The following is a 20,649-nucleotide window of genomic DNA, read 5'->3' on the forward strand; positions in this document are numbered from 1 at the left end:
TGAGTTTGTGGAGAGCTGATTGAAAAGTAGAAAATGAGGTTGTGGTTTGAACTCTGACGCGAGGAGGGAACGGTGCGTGGGGACGTCAGACTGAACCATAAGGAGCCACAGACACTTGAGCATTGATGTCACTGTGATTATGTAGTGCCTGTTTCATGAGGGTGCAACAAACTGGTCCGACTGCATTGTCAGACTAAGTTTCACCGGAGACAGTTAATATGCAATGACAGCTTTACCCTTCCGACGCAGCACGCTGGCTAGAGACGACACAGGCCGGGAACACGGAGACGGCTAGAGAACAGCCCTCCCTCGGCCGACTGAGCGACGCGGCTCTGCTGGAAGCCTGTTCCATGTGAGTGAGGGTTGTTGTGTTTAAAGTTGTTTATCAGGAAGGAAATGCACGTTGTGTGAAAGGAGGCCTATGACAAACAAATCTGTACACGACACACGCTTGGTGGGTGGCAGGGTACAATTAGGTTCTGGGAAAGAGATTTGAGATCACGGCGTGACGGACTGATGCAGACATCTTGCACTAGGGGGCCCCCTGTAGGTCAGTGGCGCCCCTGGCGAATTGTGCCATCTGTCTTTCTCATGGCTGTTAAGCCAAGGACGTCTTGGCAGCAGCCAGACTGACACACACAATGCTCAATCCACCAGTCAATGATAGTAACACCGCGGGAAATGTGGATTCAAGACGAGCCTAAAAATAATTGAATGAACTCTGGTTCAATCTGAGGAGGATTCATTACAGAACGTATGTGCACAGGCCTTTCCACCAATGGGAACTCATTACAATCATAACCTGCACTTTGAATGCACATGTATGTAACATCCATTCCCACCACCTTTTAAGATAGTTTTAACTTTTTTTGCAAAAGAGGTTTGAACAATAATCGATCTCACTGCTCACAAGCACGTTTCCTTCAGCTTTTAAAAACTGCTTTAATCAAACCACTGCCTTTTCGAGTAACATTTCAGAAAAAAATGTTTGCAGACAGCTGAATGACTTCCTCTGCAGCAACTCTGTGTTTGAGAAATTCCAGTGTGGTTCCAGGGCCCAGCGCAGCACAGAGACGCCTTTGGTCAAAGTTGTGAATGACCTCAGAATGAACACAGATGAGAAAAAGCTCTCTGTACTTGTTCTACTGGATCTCAGTGCGGCATTTGACACTGTGGATCATAACATTCTGCTGGACAGACTTGAACACTGGGTCGGCCTCTCGCCACATTAGAAACGTGACTAAGGAATATCGCTACTGTCTGATATACCTATAAAAGCCATAAATCAAGTACAGCTTGTACAGAATGCAGCAGGTCTTGTTCTGACAAATACCAGACAGAGAGCCCACATCACTTCGATCCTAAAATGTTTACATTGGCTGCCTGTCTGTCACAGAATACATTTGAAACTTTGAACGACGTGGTCAAGAGGTTTGTGTCTGTTGGTCCCTTAGATCCACTGACTCAAACCTATGAGCTGTTCCTGAAGTCAGAACCTAAAAGACACGGAGAGGCAACCTTAAACAACTGCGTCCCCAAACTCTGGAACAGTCTGCCTGATGGACTCAGGGGCTCAAAATCTATGAAGCCATGGATGATTTATATATATATGAAATGTATTCTTTTATATGCATGTATATACGTAGATTTTTGTATTGCCTTAATATGTTCAGCACCTTGATCTGTATGAGTTGTGCTGTACAAATAAAGTTTATTACTATTATCTGTTTTATGATTGTACTGTACAACGAGAGAACGCATGAAGAAAGAGAATTATTATTTCACTTTTGATTTATTACCTGTGACCTGGAACCTTTTGGAGGAAACTTGATTCACTTCTTTTTAAGGACCCACTGAAATCCTGTACGGCTCCGGTTTCATGTTGTGACTTGCATTTTGACTTTGCTCCATACACCTGAAGATTTACGCCACTGAAAAGGCAACACCGCCTCAGGTGAAATGCCATTAAGCTCATTTGCTGTTTGGTAACAAAATGCTATTGTGGGACCTGCAACAATGGAATATGGATTTTTTTTAATTCTAAGCTTACATAACAAAACAATAGTATAATTAAAGTGATGGAATATTGTATTTAACCCGAAGCCAAAGTCTTAGGAGGTGTGTGTGTGTATGTGTGTTGTCTACACTGTGAATCTTAGCTTCTACCCTTCTCTGCATAGACATGTATGTGAATCTTTGCTGAAGTATGTTTCCAGCTCACAAATATAAGAGGTGCATGATTCTGAATATATCACTGGAACTTAAAGACTAAAGGAAAATGTGAGGCATTTTGAGTCAGATATGCTTTACAGTGTTGGAGGAACTTGTGTTCTCCAGACGAGAGAAAGTGTCGCTGGCTTCACTGCCTGGAAAGATATTTATACCTTTAGAATTCGAGGAGCAAGACATTTGAACAACACAAATCTGAATCAGTCTTACTGGTGGCATTGGTGCGGATGTAGATTATCTCGCTCTTGGCTCCGTGAACCTGGTGCTCATCAGAGGCTGAGAGTTGAGTTTTCACCATGATGGCGTACTGTGTCCAGGGCTTCAGCGGCAGGATGAGATGACCTGGCTCCAACTGCTCTTTTTCCCCCTCTGCTCGACGTGGAGTGTCCACGTCAGCAATCACCCAGCTGTTGGAGCCGCAGGCATCCTGCCCATCAAACTCGGTTACGTTCTGGAATGGTCTGTGAGGGGAAAAAATAAAACAATATCCAAACGAAAAGTGTGTTATATGTAGGCCCAAATTGAATTGCACTTGAGAAAGGATATCAAGTTTCAGTTTGATTTTTTCAGTCAATTCATCATCGTGTTTATCAGAGCAGTCGTTCGAGGGAAAGAGCTCAGTGAACGTCACTCAGGCCCGAGAGAACCAAAATGATGCTGGTTGAAAAATTTGAATAAATGAAAATGACCTTTTTTTTCTAAAAGCATTCATTGCAACCCACATAGCCTAATTGCAAAACAGGCTGTAGAAATGAAGAGGTGACCTCATAATATTTGCTGATGTTACTGCAGGCGGTTGTGTTTTAAAAAGTCAGCAGACAGCCTCATTTTTATGCATGATTTTTCCATCTGTGGTGTTGAATCCAAAATGCTTTTTTTTCATATTACTGCTCAGTCGGCTCAGTGTCACGATTCTTCAATCGGCACAGAGCGCTAGTTTGATTCTTTTTCCATTTTGCTGCCTGGTCTACTGAGAACATAGAACACATCAGATTGACAGTGCATTTTACGAACACGCCCTGTCTGAGTATCGAAAGCTTGTTGTGCTTGAACACTGATTTCAGATAGAGGACACATTGTTCACAGACGTGCTTATCTTGATCTTTCTGCATGTGTTTTTATAAGAGTCAGTGAAGCACAGTTTAACATTAGCACAACCCACCAGGTCCAACTGATCTCCATGTTTCTATTCAGCTTATTCTTATCTTTGAAGTGCTTGAGCAGCTGAGAGCTTTTTTTTATTCCTAGCAGAGAACAAAGTGTGATTGTGGCTGCCTGATGACAAAAAAATATTTACTTACGCTTCTTTGTACAGCACCATGAATCCCAGCAGGTCTCTGTAGTCCGGAGGCCAGAACGCTTCCCACTTCACCATTATTTTATCGCTCATGGTTCGGATCAGGGTAAACTTCAACAGGTGGTTCTCACCTGAGGAGACACATTGGATCAATTAGAAGCTACAAGCAGAAAATGTGATAAGGAGACATTACTGAGAATACTGTTCAGTGAATTAGAGTGAGAACACCCCAGTGTCCTGGAGCAGCCAGCGACTCCAACACTGTTAGTGGATTAGTTTTAGATATAAAACTGTGAGCCACATTCCTAAAGTAAGATGAAAAAAAGATTTAATTCACACATATAACTGATCTGAATCTCGATCTCTATATATATGATCACTAAGTATTGATAATTCCTAATTAGGCCATGAGATGAGCCAGTTCCATTTATTCCCTGTGAGATGACGCTGGGAGCTCAGAAAATACAGGGGAGGGAACCTTTATGTTATGATTAGTGTGTCACACATGCCTCACCAGGGTCACAAATTAATTTCCATGCTCAAAACGCCCTCAACCCATGCTGAACATTTGACAGCCTTTTAATTCGACTCGGACGATAAGAAGCATCACACACAGTTTGCTGAATGTAAAAAGAACGAATTGTTATTATTTGGTTAGGACCTTCATTAAAATATTCGCCTGGTTTGGTGCATTTCAGTGGATTAATTTACTCATGTCCTGACCTTAGTCTTTATAATCTTAATGATTCAAAATATAATAGACCCAGTGTTTCGGCGGTACGACACAGTCTCATTTGTCTCCCCATAGTTTCATCATGAACTTCTCATAATGATTTAAAAGACCTCTAACATAGCGTTATGCTAACTGCGTCCCTGCAGAGCTGTGCGCGGCGCATCGATTCTCTCAGACCCTCCTTGCCCTGCTGCTGCACTCCGTCTCCGTCTCTCTCTCTCACAACCACAGTGACAACGGACCCATCTGTCATAGTCGGACTGGACAGTTGGAGCACCAGGAGAATTCCCAGCGCATCGGTGAACCATCAAAAATCCATCAAGTTTTTACTGTCCATGGCAGAACTAACAAGAGTAGTTTCTGCTTTTAGCTGTGTGCGTTCCCAAGGCAGACACGATATATATATATATATATATATACTACAGCATATGGTATGCAGTGTCTATATATAGACATTATAGACACTATATACACTGTATAGCAAAATGAATTAGGGTTATCCCATAAATAATTATATTCTTTATTCTAGGGATGGTTTGTGATGTTGTATTTAGAAAATAAACTTAAACTAATATTGGTGCGTTGTGATATAAATAGCACAAATCCTATATCACCATGTCCAATAGTTGTCTGTCCTTTTCTCTGTTGGTTGTTCTAGACTATATCAGTAAAGGTCTGCAGAGAGACATCAGCAAACACAAAAGGACAGGAAATGACCATCATGACAATAACTATGACTGTGTTTGCGGCTGTGCTAAGGTCGACCTGTGGCCATAGCAACTCATGCAACAGTTAACATGTCCCTGGAGTAGAGGTTCTTACATGAGGCCTGGTCTCCATTGGTCTTGGTGGCGACGTCCATTTTCTTCTGCCGATCTTTGGTTCCTGTGACCTCTCCCATACTGCGGATCTCAGACATGCAGAGTTTGGAGTTGTAGAGGAAAAACATGCGCCCCTGCAGGATGGTGAGCTTGTGTTTGGACCAATCCCAGAGCTGCCGCAGGTTCTGATTGTCCAGTGCATAAAACGAGTAATTCCTAGAAAAGAACACACAAGATTACATGAACATGTTTTTACAGTAAGCGTAGTCCATTGTGCTGCAGTGTTCCTCTACCTCGTCCGAATGAAACCTCACATATGATTTTGGGAAATTCTAACCAGAAACAACTACCACAGTGAGACATTTTGAAAAGGTCAGTCCTTCCGCTTTTAACTCATAATTACAGGAGGAGGCTCTGAAATGGTTGAGGATGAGATGGGCTCAGAAGACGAAGTCTCACCCGCTTTCCTGTTCCTCTCCACGAATAACACGCAGTTTGCGGAAAAACGAGAGGGACACGAGGGCGTAGGAACGTCGCACTGTCAGGTAGCCAGTGATCTCCTCCAGCTGACCCAGACTGGCTTCCAGTTCAGCTGCTATGTTGTCTACAGAAAACCAGAAAACACAAGCCTTTAAAGTGACTTCTGAATCTGCAACAGACAACTGTTCTTTGACAAACTGTGTTCTCAATCTTGTTTTGTATTTTCATTCCTCTATATGCAAAAGCTGAATAAAATGATCAACCTACTGACCCTGTTCTGACACAAAACTTGTATTTATTTACTTTGGTTATTGTAATTTGTGTGTTACTTGCTAAGGTACATGTTAAATGTTAAGTGTTGAATGAATTGTTTGATTTATCGTAACCTGAAGCACTATTTGTCATTATCTGTTCTGAACTGAAGTTTGAATCAAACAAATCACAGATACTCACTTCCTCCACGCAGGTTAATGACCAGGCTTCCATTGAGAACAGTGCAGCCTTTCAGAGCCTGGGCAGCAGTGACAGAGTCCACAGTTTTCAGACCCATGCACACCTTAGGACAGAGCCCTGCACAGGGCATACAGTTGAGGCTGTATAACAAAGAGGAAAACAAGTATTAGTAAAACTGTGTCCACAAGATAACTGTGTAAGCTGAAGTCACAAATGACATGTTTTAAATTTTATTACAGTCATTTTTAAACTTCTTTCTGTCTTCAACACTGAAACACCATAAACCTGCCTCTCTGCCACCACAGGGCAGCAGGAAACCGCTGGGACATTTCATCAGATTTTAAAATGATATGGTGAACATGATTGCTAGCAGACACAGAACGGCGTTCTCTTTCAGCTCTGTTTTGGTCTCCACCACCTCCTGTTGGAAATATGGCTCTTTTGCAGCTGAATGCAACCAACTCTGTTTCATGTTTGTGCACAGTGCGTCTTCACAGCTTTACACTGAAAGCTGCTGCTTGAGGCTCAAAATAGTTTTGATTCTGAACCAAAACAGTAAAGTTGTCGAACATAAAGGTCAAACAATGAGCTGGAAGATGCTCTAAGGCTCTGCAGAGCTAAAGGGGAACTGCAGAGTTGGGTGTTACATAACCTCGAATTACACCTTTCACACACAAGTAGTCCTGTAATGAAAATGTTGAATATTGCTGCTTTAAATAAATCTTCTCTGCACTGCATGCAGAATAAAAACAATGACGATTAAACCTAAACACTATCCTGAATGCCAGCTTGAACTTTTGTTTTGTTTGAACTAAAAATGAACTAAGCCCAAACTTTGACCTTGACAAGCAAGCTGAACGACCTGGCTTACATAATGTTTTCATAACAAGTCTCTTCTCATAACAAGTATATGGCCATGCCTTTGTATGCCAACCATATTAACCCATTTCCTGAAAAGCCGTCTGTACAATCCCGCTCTCATAATGCGGTAAGTGCAAACTTTGATGAGGTGAAATCCAAAGTACACAACAATCTCTGCAGCCTCGCAGAAACACCCAGCAGCCAGAGCACACATCTTTCAGAGACGTCACACGTTGCACAAAACGTCTTTTTTGTGAGTTTCAATTTGAGGGAATTAAGGCACAGATTAAACAATGATGGGCTGTTTGCTCTGGGTCAGCGTCCTAAGTACTACATGTGTTCAAGTTGTTTTGCTTTTGGCTGGTTTATTAGGTGAGGACGTCTTTGTTCAGCAACAGTTGAGTAAGTTGGCATTGGCAAATACAGAAGCATGAGGCATTTCTTTTTTTGTGAATGCCAAATAAAAGAAGTGGGCGACAGCTCATGTGCTACAGTTTTTATGACGTTGTCTAGTAAATACATAATGAAAGTAAAACGAAAGTAGTTTGCTATTGTTGCAGCCATGTTGTACGTGTAAAAGATCAAAACAAACCACCTGTATCAAAGCCAAGCACAAAAGTAAAGTGTGTCTGTCATGTGTAAAAAAAGAGGATTATGGGCCATGTTTTATTATCTGGTTCACTTTCATCTCCACAGCTTAACTTAAAGCCAACAAATGTGAGGGAGATGCCAGGGGGACAGAAAGGGCATCATGGGGAAAAGGCAGAGATACGAGTAGAGGACAGTAGCAGCTTTAGGTTTTTCGATGAGCAGGTATGTTTTTTTTATACCCCTGGCGAGAGGTGAACACATCTGCACATCAGCATCAGAGAAGCTCTAGATTCGAACTGTGGAGCTCTTAAATCACACAATACATCGAGCAACCTCCACTTTACAGAAATCTGTGCAATATAGACCAAAGGACACGATACAAGAATGTAAAAATATACTATAATACTTCATATTTTCAAGATATAGCTTGATAAGTGTCTGACTGTAATTTCTTTCTGTGATGAATTTAAATCAAAGTGATTATATTACTTGAAACACGTTATTCGCTTCAAATTAATCAGCTGATCTGTGATAGAAAAGAACAGAACATATATAAAGAATGTATTTATTCAAGATCTGAATAAATTGATTTATTATAATAATTCAGAGACTATCTGGATACGTGTGTTTTCTTTTTCTGATTCAAAACCTTGTACCTGCTGGGCAGCAAAAGAAAATCGGTAGCTCTCTTTCCTTCTCATTTCTCGCTGAGGTGCACTTGAGCAAGGGACTTCAGCTTTTATCTGCTCCAGTGGAGCTGGATCTGCTCGGAGAGTCCAGCTAGAAACCTCTCAGGTCTAAATGTACAGAATGTAAGTTAAAAGTTGCTCAAATGGAGATTATGTGCTTTGCAAACCCTCAGTGAATAAATAAAGGTTGAATACACACATAACAATACAAACACCGCACCAGAGCGCAACCACTTGTCCTTGTCATCACCATTGTGAATGAGAGACTGTCAAAACTACACTGCTGCATTTGTTTGCCAGACAGAGCCCTTATCTATTTGCAGCCAGCCACAGGGGATCGAGACCCGGCACCCCAGGGGACTCAGTCTGTCCCCAAATTCTCCCTGACACCTCCGCTGTTTAACTGTGAGCCAGTCAAACAGCCTTGTTACACAAGACAGCGGGTCCTGAAAGATCCAGCTGTGGTTTCAGCCTCTGCCTGAGCGACATGATTAGGGCTGTCTGGAGTGTCTGTGCTTGCAGGCACACCCACACTAATCAACAGGCCCGTCACGGTCAATGAAGGTGTCAAGGCGATGAAGGTCATTGTCAGGTCAGAACATGTACTACACCCTTCCTTTAAGGAGGCAAGCCTGTTAGAATGCAGATACGGAGATACATACATAAAAAGCTGTAAATTACAGATGTCGAGAGATGGAAAACTTGCCTATAGCTTGTTTGCGGCAATGAAGTCGCCACCGGTTGGTAAACAACCAACAATCTTGTGCAGCAAGTGGGGGACAAAAAAAACAAAACAGGCAACAGATGGATACAGAGTTAAAATCATAAACACAGATGTGCCGTCCTGCTGCGCTGCACTAATATGACCTAGCTGTCTGCACTCTCTCACACAAACACAGAGGTGCATGTGCACATATACAGAGTCTGATCCTCAGCTCCAGTATACTCATCCTATGCTATTAACAAAAAACAGTGATAAGAGCAAAAGCCAAGCAGAAATCTAAAAAGCTTTTCTTTTTTGGGGGGTTTTAGACGTGAGACTATTTTTTATTTTACTCTGCATTTATCAAGTTATGTTGTTTTCTTTCTTATATTTAGGACCAAAATTAGGATTTTCAGTTGACGGTGATTTACGACAAAGAAAAACAACAGATCTGAGATATTTGAGAAGCCGAACATTGTTTTAAAAAGTCATAGAAACCCATTAATTTGATTCCCAAAGTATTTGCTGATTAATTCAATGTCTGTCAACTAATAATTAGCTGATTGATTGCTGCATCATTTGTTTTTACTGAACTGCTAAACTACCTCTTGTGTATCATTGTCGTTCTAAAATACAAATCAGAAATGAAGAACTACATAAAATGAAAACCATTTTATTCCGAATTTTTGCATTTCTGTTTAATCATTCAACCTTTTCTGACAACAGCCCTTAAATAATTGACTTTTTGCCATTTTGACCGGTGTCTCCAGGTCTAATACACCAATCGAATGATGACTGCATAATACCGGAGTCTATAATAATAATCCGTCTGTAGTAAGCCGAATGCTTTTGTAAATTAAAGCACTGTTATTATTTTTAGCACCCTCAACAGGTATGCTTTTAGCAAAATTGCACAAGGAATAGAATCAACAAGTCAACACAATCCTATCGTATATAAAGGCCCTGGATTAAGTTCTGATGTTTATGTTTGTTTGCATGTATGAATGAAGAATATTGAACCAGATTCAATGATCAAACTGTTACTTCAGGTCGTTAAGAGCCCATCAGACCAGTATGAGTGTCCACTTACGAGGAGGAGTTGACGGTGGTGTAGCCGGAGGGACAGTCGGCGACGCAGGCCCCGTTGTGGATTACATACTCGTAGCAGTCGGGGTTCTTTTTGCGCTCCTTTTCCCGCTTGCATTTGTTGTGGAGATCCTGGCAGAAAGCGAATGTGACGCAGCGCCAGCCCTTGAAGGTGAAGTGGTTTTCGGGGCAGCGGTCCACACAGTCACCCTCGAGCTGGAGGCCTCGGCAGGCCACACAGTGACTGGCTGAGTTGGGCTTCAGGCAGCCGCCCAGGCACTGGTCGTGGCAGCACTGGTTGTCCTTGGTGCAGGCCCGGTGTTTGCACTGTACAGGACACACTGCAGGTAGGGAAAGAAGAACAAGGTCAGGTTGAGGAGGAAATGAATCCCATGAAACAAAGTGTGTCATGTGAAAGTAAAGGTTATGTATTACGAGCTCAGTTTGAGCTGCGGGAAGAGAAGCACAGGAAACAGGAGCTTATCGCCAATCAAACATATCTTTTCAGTTCCCCAGTTGTCATAGGTGATTTGAATCAGTCCCTAATGACAGCACCATACTGTATCTTTATATCTTTAACACCACAGAAATTTCATATGGCCTAATCTCTCCATCCACAGGAGAGAAATCCATCCACAAGACACTCGCCAGCAGCCCAGAGGACCATCTGCCATTGGCCAACAAGCATACTGAGCACAACCAGCAGGGATCCAACACTAAAAGACTAAAGACAGACACTTACCCAGAAGTCTTGTGAAAGTGACACAGAGACGATGGAGAAACATTTGAAGCATACAGTAATTTGCAAGTGAGACACATGAAAGATGGCTTTGCTTGGTGTCGTTCTTGTTCTTGTGAGGGCCTTGTACATTTACTGAAGTAACAAAACAGTACTGTTTACTTGGAAAGAGTTATTACACAAGAACTGCAATACCTGGGGGAACGTTCTAATAATAACCTCCTTGTGGTAAGCACCACAAGATTTGTTTAGAAATGGAAAGTACACAGATTAGATCAGACTATACATAGGATAGATTTAGATATGGAAAATGAAATGACTTTTTGTGATTGATTTTTGAGGGAAAAACCGTGGACAGGCCTGTCAATGATCGGAATATCTTTATTTATTATCTAGGGCAGTAGGGCTCCATCTGATTGGCCAATTGTATTGACAAGCAGAGCGTGAATGCATGGCGCATGGAACTCCATTTATTGCAGTTCAAGCAGTCTTTGGCAACACGTATATTGTGCATGTTGATATCGCGATGACTGTAAATTTGAGATATATTGTGCACTGATATACTGTTAAACCCCACGCTGCAATTTCCTTAAATGAAACAACCTCTGAATCATCTAAAGCAGCTGAACATTATTTAAGCACAGGCCTTTTCCAGCAGCGTGGACTCAAGCACCTTGTGAGCACACAGAAGACATAAACACTGATAGCAGGAAGATACAGTGTTCTGATAGTCACACAAACATACAAAGGTCCACTGATGTTTCTGGGGCGTAAGCACGTTCAGCTGAGGACAAAGACACAAGTCTGTAGGCTGCCCGCTCATGCATACGTCCATACGCATGTGTGTCCGTCTGTAAATAAACAAGTTACATAACTGACTCTCAGGATTGGCAGGTGTGCGTGCGTGTGCACGTGTGAGCATGCACAGTTTATGTGCACGTTGTTGTCTCACTAAAGGTGTGAGGACGAGTGAGCAAGGGTACACGGAGGCTACTCTGAGGTAAATACAGCAGACCGACCTGCCTGATGAGATTATCTTCTCGTCCACGAGAGCCAGATTAAGATAGTTCAGCAACACAGGAGATAATGAATCGCCGGGGTTAGTGGCAGGTTACAGGTCAGCTCGTAAAAATGTGAGCTTGCATGTGTTTTATTGGCCTGAACAAACATTTAGCCACATCGAGCAAAACCACATTTCACAGTCGGGTGCTGTATCTCCAATTATGACAGACAATGAATTTCCATAATGTGTTATTCTCCGTAACTCTCTGAAGCCTCTCTTGTTAGACATGACTCAGTGAGTATATGTCCAAAACAGCACGGCTTCATTAGTGTCATGAGGTCAGTCCTTAAACGAACAAAACAACAACCCCCCTCTTTGGTCCTCTCACATTAATGGAGGTAAGCTCCTGAAGCACATGAAGAGAGTATGTTTGGGGGAAGCAGCAATATGAGAATGGCAGTGAAATGGGGAAGCTTAAGGGGGCACAGTGCAAGCAAAACAAATGACATAACCACCTTTTATCTGCGTCCGTCTGCTAGTCCAAATAATCTACCTCACAATGGGATTTACAGAGTATTAAAGATCCTCTCTGCACTTAAAAACAAATACAATTGATATAATTTCCCTTTCCACCTCCAAGGTTCATTTCAAAAGCTGCCCTTCAACTTCTCCTCAAGCGCACGTACGCCCCCATATGCACGTGCATACACACAAAAGCTTGGCTGTCTGTCCTGGCTGACTCCTGATCCTGCAGCGGGGCTCCATGCCGTAGCACAGGCCCAGCAGCAGATCCACCCTCAGCCTTAGCCAATGTGTTGGCTAGCTGTGGGAGCTAGCCATACAAATGGCCTCTCCCATCTCCAAGGAGGACAGGCACATGCTTTAACCCTCTGTGTGCCTCTGCTCTTCTCCTCTCTCCGAGCCAGTCAGACAGCAGCAGCAGCAGCGATCGGAGGTATGCAAAAAAACACACACAAAAAACACAAGAGCCACATAGTAACAGGCTGGGGCTGAACTAAAGTGAGCAGGATTGCAGTTCTCTTTCAGTCTTCTCCAGACCACAAATCGGCTGTTTATATACTGATCTGAAGCACAAGTAGCTCTTATTAAGTATTTTCAGTTGCACATCTATCTTTGGTGGACAGACGGAAAAACAAAGTCTATATAATAATGATTTTTATTCAGAGAAGTGTGTTTTTTTTCCTGTCGTAATGGTTCAAACTCCTGCTGAGATAATCATGTTGTGTCAGTATTATGCAGAACAGCTTCAGTGAATGATGGATCATGCCTCATCTTGTCTACAACTCATTAGGGTTTTTTTGGAGACTTCAACGGCCCCAGAGCGACACAACAAAATTCCTTCCAAATCGAGATATGTTTGAACAACCGACGCCTGCGCTTACAAACTGATTGCATTAGAGCTTTTTTTAAACTTATGTTTTTCTCATCTTATGTTAATATTTATGTATTTTAGTCATGTTCCTCCCTTTAACTTTGCAAACAACTACTGCAACTTTGCATGCCTGTCTCTTATTTAGTCATCTTGTGTATTTATTCTCTTGTTCTTCGCTCTATGTGCAATACCCTTGACATCCTGCTGTAACACAATAATTTCCCAATTTGGGATCAATAAAGTACATCCATCTATAAAACAGAGAACTTGATCAATCATTTAAATCAAAGAAAAACTATTTGGATGATTTAATTAGGGATTTTCTCTTTTATATGATTTAAAATCCAATATTTTGGAAACTTTTTGCGTTTCTCATTTTTTTTAAATATATTTTTAATTTGAATACTTTTGGGTTCTGGTTAAATAAATAAAGCAAAGAATTGCACTGCAACACCATCATTAAGCCAAATGCCATGTGAATGTGATCAGTATATTTTTACAATTAGCCATTGCTCTTTTCCAAACAGAGTATTTTTTTAAATAATTCACAAAGTAAATAATCTTGTTGAAGTTTAAATCTTGTATGTCTGATGTTTTTTAACAGAGGCACAAGTGTGGGTGTAGTGGCGAAGGTTAATGTGTGTCAGTCCATTGGGTAAATCCATTTGAGTGACTGATGTTAAGCTTCAGACGTGCACCTGAAAGAACAAGTGGGCAACCACTTTCACAAAGCACCAAAACAAACCACTCACTCACTGTCGAAAAGATTTGTACGGCTTTGCCAGCTGCTGACTTGGCCGCGTCTGCTCAGTTAAAATCAATGTAAAGTGAAAATCAATACCAAATTATTCACCATTAGACATAACAGAGGGTTCTAATATACAAACAAGAGTGGACACACTGAGGAGAATAGACTTGTTTTTGTGCTTGTCACAAATGTTTCCAAGGTTGAGACCCTGACGACCTTTGAGTGGGGGGCCACCCCAAGCCATCGCTGATCTCCTAGAGGGAGGGGGGACGCTGAGGAGGCTGTTTGGAAGAGTTTGTCATTCTTTCATTAAAATACAAATCTCTAAATACAGGCCTGGTTTCTTTTCATTATTATTCATGTTATTATAATTATTATTATAGACGCAGCGGCTAACACAGTAAACAAAGGGCAGAGGTTTTCTCCGTTTGGTCTATATCATGTAGTTCTTAGCTCGAGTTAGATCTTGTCAGCATCTTCAATATTTATCTTCTATTTGTGCAGAGTAAAATCACTTGACAACAATAAATCAATGGGGTTTGGGGAGCCCAGCGCCAGGTCAGCAGTTGGACTTAGATTCATTTATGACTGGAAACATCTTAAGAAAAAGTCCTGAGGCAGAATTTGTGTCTCTGAACCCTTTATCCTTATTACACTGGTTTCTCTGGCACCCTGGTCGAGCTCCGTCTGATCTTTTGTCATGCGGTTTGTGCGAAGTGCAGCAGGATCACATGAAGGCGGAGGAATAATGCTGCAGAAATGCCTGGCTCTTTATCTCATTAGCGGAGGTTTCACTTGGATGAGGCCACACAATGAGACGCTGAATCCCCGAAGCCCGACACGGACAACAACAACAAGCTAACACAACTCCAGGCTCCAGTGTGACAGAGATGAATACACCCTGTCAGGGCGATGCCAGCTTGGAAGAGGGAGGTGAAGAAACGGCTCTGTGCCGACTGCCAGCCAACGCCACTTGTGGGGTGTCGAAGAAGCAGAAAGAATCCACATTGCTTGCTAGGAATGACTCACAGTTCACCACAGTTCCATTGTCTGCAGTTCTGGATTGATCTGAAACCAATACACCAAGTTGTGCGAAGAGTTTTCTATTTTTGTTCCTTTGACCAACATTAAAAAGCACACCGTAAGCAATTAGGAATCCTACAAGCAAAGAGGATAGAACTAAACTACACCGTACCCAAAAAACTCTGGGATTTCTGCCTGAAATTAAGAGCCTCTGTGCTTTTCATTAACCGCAACCCTCCCTAAAATCGGTTTGTGGTGAGTTTTTCCAGGTTCCTTTTAAGGCAGTGATGAAACAACAGCACATTGAGGCGTTTTGTGTTGAGATCATATTAGACCCAAGAAAATGCCAAACGGGACTGTGGCGGTGTGCTGGTTGGTAATTAAAATTCCACGGCCATGACCAGGGTGGTATTTAGTTTCTTATGAAGGACTATTTTATGCTGAAAGCCTAGAAGAGAAGAATCTAAGTAGGGAACAAACAAAGTGCTTTTGAAAACGGTGATTTGTCAAAGTTTCTCCGCTTCTGATTTCTAAAACCAACTGACAGAATAACAACAGAGCAACACGAGTGCAAAAATAAGCTGCCAAAATTGAACTTTGAAGTTTGATATATGATTTAAATGTGACATGGATCGCTTGGCACTTGTTGCTTGGTGCAGCACAACAGCTGAACAGATATTTGGGGATGATGATGTCAGGCAAGAGACATAGAAAAGGCAGAAGTGTAGTAGATCCATACCGGCCTGAGATGATCGGAAATAATCAGCTTCTAAATAATCATTGAAGTCTATCAAATGTTAGAAAAGTTTCACAGAGGCCAGGGGAACATCTTCAAATTGCTTCTTAAACCCCAGCATATAACGAAACCAAACTTTTCAACAAGCAAGTAAGTAACATCAAAAGCAATATCCAAGAATAAAAACCTGTGGTTATTGCTCATTAATTCATCTGCATACAAACGGTATACTCATATCCCACAAGGCAGTTGTGCTAATTCAAGCTTTTACAATAAATAAAAAATGTTGATGTTTGTGATTCGTGATTAAACTGATTTTATTCCTTCTTTAAAGTTCCAAGGTGTGGTTGTAAATTTCTCAAGAAATAATGCACAGACCACCCGAAAAAATCAAGGATATTTAGAGGACTGATATCAATGAGTGTGTGTAATTTGATGTGGCTTGATTGGATTTAAGGGAACTGTTTGGAGGAATGCGCTCTTCTGAGGACCATGTTGGGTTTTCATGCATTCAGTAGACCATCAGAAGTAATGACTCAAAGTCCTTTATTCTGCTTGGTAGAATCCTCCACACTGTATTTTTCTGGTAGATGGTTGTGGAAGTTTAAATACACAGAAACACAAATAAAACACAGAGAAACATTACACTGATCTCACAATAGTGATATCGCTGATTGCAGTCCCCACAAGCCCTAATGTTTGGTTTATCTTCCCTTCATCAGGCTGGTAGATGAGGTTTCTGGAGTATCCCGGAGCGTTTTGTTGATTACGGTCAGATCCACAACTAATAGATGTTTATATAGGAGGCAGACCAATAAAAAATTATATGCAAAACACGTTCCTGCAAGAACCTGAACATGTCCTGAAACTAGAACTGGGACTTACTGTACATCTGCAAATACAGGACCACAATTTACATAGTTGAGAAATGGAAAGAGTAACAAGAAATGATATATGATGTGGATATGAAATTACCTTTATGAAGATATTATATTTCACAGCTTTACCTAAAACCAATGGATGAGACATGATCCAGACATCTGAGGCCTTTGTTCAATTTGAATAAACAAATAACAGTCAGTCTACACCAGCATTTGCTGTGCCCTTTTCACTGCATGCCAACTACCTCTATTCCTTTAATATAAATTAGTTGGCGGCAAACGAAGATGGATGGCTGTTCAAAATCAACAATGAATCAATTCATGGAGTGTGTGACATTTGAGTCAAGAGGTTGACTTTGGAAAGACTTGTACAGAGAGGAGCACTGGACAAGCGATGCAATGTTAAATTCTTAATAAAAGGACACCACTAACCACTAACTAACTTGCGTTTGGAGACCAAAAAGTCTATCAAACACAAATCCTGAATACTTTGTGTGTGGGCTCTGTGAAGCTGCCACTCATTACTGGCTTTGGACATGTATTTAATTGACAAATCAATAAAAAATAACTGACATATTAACTGATAATTAATTGATAAGTTAGTTGCAGTCCTCAAACAAGAAAAGGACTTTTGATTTATCTAATGAATGAATGAATGAATTCACTTGCTTTCATCTTGTTGAACAAAGAAAAAGACAACACAGATATCAGTGAGGAACTAGAAATGCATATTGTGAAACATTTAAGACACAGAAACAACCAATGATTTATCCAACTCAAACTTAAGTGGTAAAAACAACAGATGAATATTATGGTCTGGAACTATTTGTCTGATTGTTTTTCCCGGTGTGTCCTCATCACCTGGTCTGACTCAGCAAGGTTTGGTTCAGGCGACTCGGGTAGCAACAGCAGCCGTAAACAATTTCATTAACCGAGCCCGGGCCTCCATTAATAGGACAAAAACACACAGACAACAGGGGAAGGCACTTTTTGTTGTTAGTGTCAGCCGGACACTGCTATCATCTGAAGGCAGGATATTCGGTTTATCCGTGACTGGAATAGAAATGATAACACATTGTGCAATCACTGATGGTCAATTATGCTGCCTGTTTGACAGGCAAATGACACACGCCATGGTCTTGAATCTTCATTTCCTCTCAGGGCTCAGTGTCAGGCTGAAACAATGAATATCTCCGTGTTATGACATTAAAAGCATTTATACCATTAATGCAGCCTCACACTTTGTCGCTTTTAAAATTTTAATTTTAACCAACGCTATTAATCTTCTTACTTAGTGTGCAGCTGCCCACAGAAATAAATAATAAATGAAAGCAGGCACAAAGTGTTCACAATAACAGAGTCACATAGGAAGGTCTCCTTAATCCACTTCTATAAGTAAATTGAGTTTCTTTGATGAAGCAAACAAGTTAGGGCCACCAGCAGGAACGTTAAGTGTTTTTCCTCTGTCATTTCCTTTCCTTATTTAGTTATATTTAATTATTAAAGGACAGAAAAAAGGCACAGGTGTCTGCCCTGGATGAAAAACGCTGTTTATTCATGACACTTGGATCCTTCGTGTGGATGTTTTTCTAAATGTATATCTACAGCTCTTCCAACAACCAGTTGGTTGGAATAAAAAGAAAATCTGGGAAGTACACATGCACATTGATAAAAGGTTGATACACAGATCCTGTTATTTTAAGCCTGATCTGATTTAGCTTTACACTCCTATAATACTGCAGGACTCAAAATATGGACGGTTAAAAAGAACCAGAAATAACATCTAAACAAATCTTTCACCTTGTCAAAAAGTGGTGTTAATATGACCCACAATGCAATGTGAGAGTCAGATGTACATTTGCTTTATAATTAGTAGAAAAAGTGACAAAACAAACTGATCTGGATCAAAGCTGTGTGTAACTGGTGAGAGGTCAGATCAAGTAAATATTTCCCTTTTTGTCTGATAAAACCAGCAGAATTACAGTAGTAAGATGCTGTAGATCCACTGTCGATTGTAAGTGTGAGTGCGTACAGTGGTGAAGAAATGCCTGTCGGTCCAGCTTTAACAGATGCTTGAAATGTCTGGGATTCCAAGGGAATGGCTCCAGTAGCTGAACGGCGAGGGTTCGCAGGGTGCAGCTTCATATAAGACTGAATGCCAGAGCTGTTAAGTCAGCTCAAAGGAAAGGACTTGTGTGTGTGTGTGTGTGTGTGTGTGTGTGTGTGTGTGTGTGTGTGTGTGTGTGTGTGTGTGTGTGTGTGTGTGTGTGTGGGGGGCCTGTATTAGGATAGTAGCATTGCGCTCTACAAACTGAACCATGAAGAGAGAAGACTGTTGAGGTTTGCGAAAAAGTGGCGCTTAGGCACAGTTGCCTTGTCTGATTAATTTTTCTCATGTAGTAAACTTTTGTGAGTGAAATTAGGTCAAAAACATGTTATTAATTATTGTACAAAGTAAGGTCTACTAATTGAGTTACATATATATCTATACAAGATCGTGTATTTTTGTCCCATTTTGTCTCAACCACTGTTATCGACAGTCGAACACGAGAACTGAGTAAAGAAGAAATTCACTGATAATTGACACAATGTGAGGAAATAACAGTTCTGGTATTTTTTTCAGATGTTGATGTATTGTGTTACTGAAGTTAGCATTCTAACCTAAAAGCCCTGGCCCATCGTATCTCGTAATATCACTTTGCACCTCAAGAGGCGCAGTTCAGGTGCCACTTTAGCGTCCAGTCTGCCGTCAGATGAAGAAGTAGCGCCGCTCAATGGAAAGAAACAACGTTTGGCGGCAAAGACAATACGTTGATAGATGCATACATGTAGCACCTTTTCACTATTTTTGCTTGTTTGTCTTTGTGACTGCGAAGCTCTGGTTGCAAAAAGTGCTACACAAAGTTTTACTTACCACGTTCTGCACCAGATGTTAAAAAAGAATAAGCCTGCATGTCTCTGAGGCACGAAAAGGAACCAAAAAATGAAAGACAAATGGCTCACAGACGAGTTGAATATTCATCCAGGAGCATTTGCACATTGGAAACCCAAAAAAAGCAGAGGAATTCAAACATGATGTTGGGATTATAATGCCTCTTTCAGAAGAACCGAAGAAAAAATATATGATCTAATAAAAAAAACAACGTCCTATACCTCGGCCATATGTGCACGTACAGTATTTATTGTGTTTGGATGACATCTGATGTAACGCTGTGAGATCTCTGAATAGATGTAGCGGTCCTGTCATAAAATCACAGCAGTCAGTATTGGAAGACGTGTGACAGGCAATAATTTTGAACACATGGGTAAAGTGAGTTTGTCTTATCTGGGGATTTGAGGACATTTTCACTCAGCAGAACAGCTGTTAACTCTTAGCAAGGATGTAACGACTTTGACAAGTCTCCATTTTCTAACACCTTTGCTTCAGTTTGAACACAATCACATTTACTTCTCGCTTCTTGCAAGGGCAAGAAACCGCGCTGGAAGCTTTAAGGTTTAATATTAAATAGACGATAGCAAAAGAATGGAGGCCATGACAAAAATAGAAACGGCAGGAATGATGCATGTGATGGGAGAAGGACATGGCTGACTTGGCACTCGAACACAGTTTATGTTTTAGAGGCAGTACGACTGGCGATGAAAACATGAAGATGAATTTCGCTAGCACTAGGCCTTAATGTCAGAGAGACAGCAAAGTGCGGTGTCCTTACGCCATGATGAGTAAAAAGTGACATACAGTTATAATTTCCAAATAAAAATGCCACCAATTAACACAAGTCAGTGACGACAATGAAAAAAAACTGTAGTTTTGTCACGGCAGCGTTCCCTTCCATCCCAAAATAATAAAGTCCAGTAACAATATCCTCTTATTTCCCCACAGACAGCTTTACTAGCAGCTAATTCAGTCCTCTTCCTGCCTTGCTGACCTCCATGGGCCACCCATCAGTATTTTGGTCTCATAAAAGTGTCTGCTGCTACCAAGGCGGCACTCCAGGCCTGGGAGTCCATTCATAACCTCGGAGAGGAAGCAGACCAACAAAGACGGGAAACAATTGGGAAGAGTATTTGGGAAGAACGCTCCGTGAACTTCTTCGACTGCCATTGTTCGTGGTGGAAAAGGATCGCGGTGCAACCGGCGATGACCGATGCGTGTGGAAGCAGCAGCAAAGTCAACAGAGAGCTG

The 20,649-nt window shown here is 41.4% G+C and overlaps 1 protein-coding gene across 2 annotated transcripts in view; it reads right to left on the reverse strand.

Moving 5' to 3' along the window:
* The window catches only part of insra (insulin receptor a), a 48,591-nt gene that overhangs the window by 11,273 nt on the left and 16,669 nt on the right, over positions 1 to 20,649 (reverse strand). Inside the window, exons 3-9 of one of the 2 annotated variants that reach the window (XM_035170784.2) lie at positions 9,948 to 10,284; positions 8,861 to 8,914; positions 6,014 to 6,153; positions 5,540 to 5,684; positions 5,082 to 5,296; positions 3,531 to 3,657; positions 2,440 to 2,690 (exon numbers count right to left, since the gene is read on the reverse strand). In XM_035170784.2, the coding sequence (XP_035026675.1) occupies positions 2,440 to 2,690; positions 3,531 to 3,657; positions 5,082 to 5,296; positions 5,540 to 5,684; positions 6,014 to 6,153; positions 8,861 to 8,914; positions 9,948 to 10,284 (1,269 nt within the window). The remainder of the gene's footprint in view (positions 1 to 2,439; positions 2,691 to 3,530; positions 3,658 to 5,081; positions 5,297 to 5,539; positions 5,685 to 6,013; positions 6,154 to 8,860; positions 8,915 to 9,947; positions 10,285 to 20,649) is intronic. The other variant, XM_035170785.2, reaches the window with a different exon arrangement.

This window comes from Hippoglossus stenolepis, chromosome 11 (genome assembly GCF_022539355.2).
Source record: "Hippoglossus stenolepis isolate QCI-W04-F060 chromosome 11, HSTE1.2, whole genome shotgun sequence".
Classification (NCBI taxonomy): domain Eukaryota; kingdom Metazoa; phylum Chordata; class Actinopteri; order Pleuronectiformes; family Pleuronectidae; genus Hippoglossus; species Hippoglossus stenolepis.